Source organism: Procambarus clarkii, chromosome 16, assembly GCF_040958095.1.
Source record: "Procambarus clarkii isolate CNS0578487 chromosome 16, FALCON_Pclarkii_2.0, whole genome shotgun sequence".
Lineage (NCBI taxonomy): Eukaryota > Metazoa > Arthropoda > Malacostraca > Decapoda > Cambaridae > Procambarus > Procambarus clarkii.
The window spans coordinates 23,236,332-23,244,720 of NC_091165.1; the positions used below are offsets into that span (position 1 = coordinate 23,236,332).

At 47.8% G+C, this 8,389-nt stretch overlaps 1 protein-coding gene across 1 annotated transcript; it reads left to right on the top strand.

Moving 5' to 3' along the window:
• The first annotated feature begins 2,769 nt into the window (after nucleotides 1-2,769).
• Nucleotides 2,770-7,824, top strand: LOC138365291 (uncharacterized protein slr1819-like). Its single transcript, XM_069325574.1, has 2 exons — nucleotides 2,770-2,912; nucleotides 6,516-7,824. The coding sequence occupies exons 1-2, from the start codon at nucleotides 2,770-2,772 to the stop codon at nucleotides 7,822-7,824; spliced, it is 1,452 nt and encodes a 483-aa protein (XP_069181675.1).
• The last annotated feature ends 565 nt before the right edge of the window (nucleotides 7,825-8,389 follow it).

Sequence of the window (8,389 nt, forward strand, 5' to 3'; positions counted from 1 at the left end):
TGTGTTACAAAGTTTTTTCGCTCTAGATGTTCCACTAGCTTTTTTCGCACAATCTTCTCCATCAGCTTGCATGGTATGCAGGTTAGGGACACTGGCCTCTAGTTCAGTGCCTCCTGTCTATCCCCTTTCTTGTATATCGGGACTACATTAGCGGTCTTCCAAATTTTGTATGTGTGTGTGTGTGTGTGTGTGTGTGTGTGTGTGTGTGTGTGTGTGTGTGTGTGTGTGTGTGTGTGTGTGTGTGTGTGTACTCACCTAGTTGTACTCACCTAGTTGTGTCTGCAGGATCGAGCATTGACTCTTGGATCCCGCCTTTCGAGCATCGGTTGTTTACAGCAATGACTCCTGTCCCATTTCCCTATCATACCTGGTTTTAAAATTATGAATAGTATTTGCTTCCACAACCTGTTCCTGAAGTGCATTCCATTTTCCCACTACTCTCACGCTAAAAGAAAATTTCCTAACATCTCTGTGACTCATCTGAGTTTCAAGCTTCCATCCATGTCCCCTCGTTCTGTTACTATTCCGTGTGAACATTTCGTCTATGTCCACTCTGTCAATCCCTCTGAGTATCTTATAAATATATTATATATCTCTTATAAGTATCTGTGTGTGTGTGTGTGTGTGTGTGTGCGCGCGTGCGCGTGTGCATGCGTGGGTGTAGCCCATCCTCCTAAAATGACAGTACTTAAAGTAATTAAGTGGACCAAAGTACCAATATATATAGACATGGACCACGAAAATGTTGACGTTTTGTATTTTGGAATTTGACCAAATAGGATTTTTTTTTTAAATTGCAACATATATATATAGAAGATGGTGAAGAGGTAAGGGTAGAGAAGGTGGTGGCGATTACAGTGATAAGGGCGGTGTATTGTGAAGATGGCCACAGGGGGGCCTGACAGCTGAGTGGCCAGCGCTCGGGATTCGTAGTCCTGAGGTTCCGATCCCCGGCGGAGGCGGAGACAAACGGACAAGAGTTTCTTTCACCCTGATGGCCCCCCCTGTTCACCTAGCAGTAAATAGGCACCTGGGAGTTTAGACAGCTGCTACGGGCTGCTTCCTGAGGGGTATGTAACGAGAAAGGAGGCCTGGTCGAGGACCGGGCCGCGGGGGACGATAAGCCCCCGAAATCATCTCAAGATAACCTCAAGATAATCTCAAGATAACCTCAAGATAATCTCAAGATAACTTCAAGATAATCTCAAGATAACCTCAAGATAACCTCAAGATAATCTCAAGATAATCTCAAGATAACCTCAAGATAACCTCAAGATAATCTCAAGATAACCTCAAGATAACCTCAAGAAGACGGTTCCAGCGATGAAGACGGCAGTAGTGAAGACGTAGCCTCACGCCAGCGTCGCCGGACACGCCCTCTAGTATTGCCTATACGTGCAACACGTATATTTGTCATACACGTCATACAACAAACATACATAAAAGCATGTCATACACGTCATACAACAAACATATATAACAGCGTGTCATACACGTCATACAACAAACATATATAACAGCGTGTCATACACGTCATACAACAAACATATATAACAGCGTGTCATACACGTCATACAACAACATACATAACAGCGTGTCATACACGTCATACAACAACATACATAACAGCGTGTCATACACGTCATACAACAACATACATAACAGCGTGTCATACACGTCATACAACAAACATACATAACAGCGTGTCATACACGTCATACAACAACATACATAACAGCGTGTCATACACGTCATACAACAACATACATAACAGCGTGTCATACACGTCATACAACAACATACATAACAGCGTATCATACACGTCATACAACAACATACATAACAGCGTGTCATACACGTCATACAACAACATACATAACAGCGTGTCATACACGTCATACAACAACATACATAACAGCGTGTCATACACGTCATACAACAACATACATAACAGCGTGTCATACACGTCATACAACAAACATACATAAAAGCATGTCATACACGTCATACAACAAACATACATAACAGCGTGTCATACACGTCATACAACAAACATACATAACAGCGTGTCATACACGTCATACAACAAACATATATAACAGCGTGTCATACACGTCATACAACAAACATATATAACAGCGTGTCATACACGTCATACAACAAACATACATAACAGCGTGTCATACACGTCATACAACAACATACATAACAGCGTGTCATACACGTCATACAACAAACATATATAACAGCGTGTCATACACGTCATACAACAACATACATAACAGCGTGTCATACACGTCAAACAACAACATACATAACAGCGTGTCATACACGTCAAACAACAACATACATAACAGCGTGTCATACACGTCATACAACAACATACATAACAGCGTGTCATACACGTCATACAACAAACATACATAACAGCGTGTCATACACGTCATACAACAAACATACATAACAGCGTGTCATACACGTCATACAACAAACATACATAACAGCGTGTCAAACATTTGTGTTCTTGCTCTCCAACAATGGCTCGTGAAAAAAGGCGGGTAAATCTTGATTTTTTTGTCCACAGACCATTCTTACCCATTCAGACCATTCTGTGGTGGGTATGTGGGCATGCGGGCCGCTCCAAGCAACAGCCTGGTGGACCAAACTCTCACAAGTCAAGCCTGGCCTCGGGCCGGGCTTGGGGAGTAGAAGAACTCCCAGAACCCCATCAACCAGGTATCAACCAGGTACCCAGAACTGGGAGGGTAGATGGGAGAGGCGTGGGACGAAGAAGGGAAGGGGGAGAAAGACAAAAGACAGAAGGGGAGTGAATGGGACTCACAGAAAAGAGGGAATAAGCGCAAAGGAATTGAGAGTCGGAAGAAAGATGGCGGAAGAAGGAAATGGGATGGGTAAAGGTGGGGGAAGAAAAGCGTAAGGTAAGAAAGGGGAAGAGAAAGAGGGAGGGGGGGGGAAGAAAGTGGTAAGAGGGATGTGGTGAGGCTTCAGGGAAAATAAGAGGGAAGGAAGAAGGGATTTGAGGTCAGTACACTTTAGAGGCTCTATTTATATGGTACTTTTTCTGCTACATTGGTTTTATGGCTTCGTAAGTTACTTCCTAAATAGTGCTTAGTGTTTGTGTGTGTGTGTGTGTGTGTGTGTGTGTGTGTGTGTGTGTGTGTGTGTGTGTGTGTGTGTGTGTGTACTCACCTATTTGTGCTTGCAGGATCGAGCATTGACTCTTGGATCCCGCCTTTCTAGCCATCGGTTGTTTACAGCAATGACTCCTGTCCCATTTCCCTATCATACCTAGTTTTAAAATTATCAATAGAGTTTGCTTCCACAACCTGCTCCTTAAGTGCATTCCATTTTTTCACTACTCTCACGCTAAAGGAAAACTTCCTAACATCTCTGTGACTCATCTGAGTTTCCAGTTTCCACCCATGTCCCCTCGTTCTGTTACTATTACGTGTGAACATTTCATCTATTTCCACTTTGTAAATTCCCCTGAGTATTTTATACGTTCTTATCATATCCTCCCCCTCTCCTTTCTTTTTTCTAGTGTCGTAAGGTTCCGTTCTTTCAGGCGCTCTTTATACCCCATCCCTCGTAACGTTGGGACGAGTCTCGTTGCAAACTTCTGAACCTTTACCAGTTTCCTTATGTGTTTCTTCAGGTGAGGACTCCATGATGAGGCGGCATACTCTAAGACTGGTCTCACGTAGGCAGTGTAAAGCGCCTTAAAAGCCTCCTTACTTAGGTTTCTGAATGTTGTTCTAACTTTTGCCAGTGCTGTCGTTATCCTATTTATATGTGCCGCAGGAGTTAGATTAGGTGTTACGTCCACGCCCAGGTCTCTTTCTCGCGTCGTCACAGGGTGGCAGTTCCCCTTAATTGTATACTGTCCCTTTGGTCTCCTATCACCTAGTCCCATTTCCATAACTTTACATTTACTCGTGTTGAACTCCAGTAGCCATTTCTCTGACCATCTCTGCAACTTGTTCCTCTTGGAGGATCCTACAATCCTCATCTGTCACAACTCTTCTCATTAATTTTGCGACATCCGCGAACATTGACATGTAGGATTCCACTCCTGTAAACATATCATTTACGTAAATTAGAAATATAATTGTGTGTGCGTGCGTGCTCTGGTATGTACTCACAAGTTGTACTCAGCTACCTGTGCTTATAGGGCCGAGCCCCTGCTCCTAAGACAAGCAGCGACTTCTTCATTCGTTTGTATCAAACTTGCATCTAAAACCGGGTATCCAATTGCCTTGGACGAGGAACCATTTTTAGTCTATGCTTACAGAACTTCTTCTTAAAGGCTGGGGGACCATTTTTTAGTCTATCTCCTATTCTTTTGCCAGACGAGGTTGCAATTTATATGTCACGCTCCAATACCCTGCAGGCCACACAATTTTCCCCTCCACATAGAGGTGTTCCCAGAGGGGAAGGAAGGAAGGAGCTGAACAACCTGACACCTTTTCCAGGTATCAGGTTGTGAATCCAGGATCAGCTGTGAACCAGGAGCCATGCGGATTACAGAGGTCCGAGGCGCGATGGAGGACCTTCCTGGAAAATGTGCCCGTGACACCCCACGGGAGGATTCTGAAAGATCAAAGTGCGGTACCAACTGAGACGACCTGAGAGTTGCCGAGAAAAGGAGAGGTGAAGAGACTTCAGTAGGAGGGGCAGCAGGTGCTGGCACCTCTCAGTGGGCTATATAACTGTGCCATATATTCCCTGCCCCTACTGCTTCCTTCCATAGGTTACAGCCCCGCTCCTGTGCCAGGTGAGTCCACTACGGGCTCACCATACCCTGTGCTACTTGTAACTTTTTTGTTCCCAGTAGCTGAATCTAAAACAACAACAACAACACTGCTTCTCTTCACGGGTTACTCAAGCCCGTGCCACCTTTGGATGGCGTAATCTTCATCAGCCAATCAATCAGTCACAGCTTCTCTGGAAAACAGGTGACAAGCGCGCTACCTTTCACTTCTACATTCGCTAGGATGCGACACAAGGATACCTAAGCTGTCCTGCTTTCTGCATTATGTTACTTATATGATTTTCTGCTTTGTATTTAAGTTTCTATCGAAACGCTAAGAGCCCTCACCACACACACACACACACACACACACACACACACACACACACACACACACACATACATACATACATACACACACACACACACACACACACACACATACATACACACACACACACACACACACACACACACACACACACACACATACACACACACACACACACACACACACACACACACACACACACATACATACATACACACACACACACACACACACACACACACACACATACATACATACATACACACACACACACACACACACACACACACACATACATACACACACACACACACACACACACACACACACATACATACATACATACACACACACACACACACACACACACACACACACACACACATACATACATACATACATACACACACACACACACACACACACACACACACATACATACATACATACATACACACACACACACACACACACACACACACACACACACACACATACATACATACATACACACACACACACACACACACACACACACATACATACACACACACACACACACACACACACACACACACACACATACATACATACATACATACACACACACACACACACACACACACACACACACATACATACATACATACATACATACACACACACACACACACACACACACACACACACATACATACATACATACACACACACACACACACACACACACACACACACACACATACATACATACATACATACACACACACACACACACACACACACACACACACACATACATACATACACACACACACACACACACACACACACATACATACATACATACATACATACACACACACACACACACACACACACACACACACACACATACATACATACATACATACACACACACACACACACACACACACACACACACACACACATACATACATACATACATACACACACACACACACACACACACACACACACACACACACATACATACATACACACACACACACACACACACACACACACACATACATACATACATACATACATACATACACACACACACACACACACACACACATACATACATACACACACACACACACACACACACACACACACACACACACACATACATACATACATACATACATACATACACACACACACACACACACACACACACACACACACACACACACACACACACATACATACATACACACACACACACACACACACACACACACACACATACATACATACATACATACATACATACACACACACACACACACACACTCGACTCTAATAGGACACGCAGGCAACCTAAGGGTCCTTTGGAAGTGCTTGCTTATGTGTTTGAAGCAAACTCCCTAATGACCAAAGGGTTGAGCAGAGCCGCGAGACCCTGCTGACGGAGGCCCTGCTGACGGAGACCCTACTGACGGAGGCCCTGCTGACGGAGGCCCTACTGACGGAGGCCCTGCTGACGGAGGCCCTACTGACGGAGGCCCTGCTGACGGAGGCCCTGCTGACGGAGACCCTGCTGACGGAGACCCTACTGACGGAGGCCCTGCTGACGGAGACCCTACTGACGGAGGCCCTGCTGACGGAGACCCTACTGACGGAGGCCCTGCTGACGGAGACCCTACTGACGGAGGCCCTGCTGACGGAGACCCTACTGACGGAGGCCCTGCTGACGGAGACCCTACTGACGGAGGCCCTGCTGACGGAGACCCTACTGACGGAGGCCCTGCTGACGGAGACCCTACTGACGGAGGCCCTGCTGACGGAGACCCTACTGACGGAGGCCCTGCTGACGGAGACCCTACTGACGGAGGCCCTGCTGACGGAGACCCTACTGACGGAGGCCCTGCTGACGGAGACCCTACTGACGGAGGCCCTGCTGACGGAGACCCTACTGACGGAGGCCCTGCTGACGGAGACCCTACTGACGGAGGCCCTGCTGACGGAGACCCTACTGACGGAGGCCCTGCTGACGGAGACCCTACTGACGGAGGCCCTGCTGACGGAGACCCTACTGACGGAGGCCCTGCTGACGGAGGCCCTGCTGACGGAGACCCTACTGACGGAGGCCCTGCTGACGGAGGCCCTGCTGACGGAGACCCTACTGACGGAGACCCTACTGACGGAGGCCCTGCTGACGGAGACCCTACTGACGGAGGCCCTGCTGACGGAGGCCCTACTGACGGAGGCCCTGCTGACGGAGACCCTACTGACGGAGGCCCTGCTGACGGAGGCCCTACTGACGGAGGCCCTGCTGACGGAGGCCCTACTGACGGAGGCCCTGCTGACGGAGACCCTACTGACGGAGGCCCTGCTGACGGAGACCCTGCTGACGGAGGCCCTGCTGACGGAGACCCTGCTGACGGAGACCCTACTGACGGAGGCCCTGCTGACGGAGGCCCTGCTGACGGAGACCCTGCTGACGGAGGCCCTGCTGACGGAGACCCTGCTGACGGAGGCCCTGCTGACGGAGGCCCTGCTGACGGAGGCCCTGCTGACGGAGACCCTACTGACGGAGGCCCTGCTGACGGAGACCCTACTGACGGAGGCCCTGCTGACGGAGGCCCTGCTGACGGAGACCCTGCTGACGGAGGCCCTACTGACGGAGACCCTGCTGACGGAGACCCTGCTGACGGAGGCCCTGCAGCAGGTTATAACTACCCACTAAACTACACTTCAATGTGCCTTACACCTTCGAAGGAATGTGAGGAGCTGAGCAAATCGCCAACAACTACGGACTACCCGTCATTAAATAACCAATAAATACCTGGAACTCGGCAGATTAAACAAGCAAAGCTTCCGAATCCAGTCCTCGCCAAACACTCAATTATCGCTGAGAAAATCTTACACAGACAATTACCGTTGTGTGTGTAAACAATTATCTTCGTTCGGAGCCACTGATACCACCAATATTGTATATACGCTTGTATACACATATACGATAAGCTTATAGTGTCTGGTGGGAGTGAGGGGAGACTTGTAGTGTATACACACGAGCACACACACACACACACACACGAGCACACACACACACACACACACACACACACACACACACACACACACACACACACACACACACACACACACAACATTTTACCTTCCTCACCTCACATTTCCCCCCCCCCTTACCTCACACCTCCACCCCCTCTTACCTCCTACACCCACTCTCCTCCCTCACTCCCCCACCTCCTCACATACCCCCCTCCCCCCTCTTTCCCTCACCACTCTGC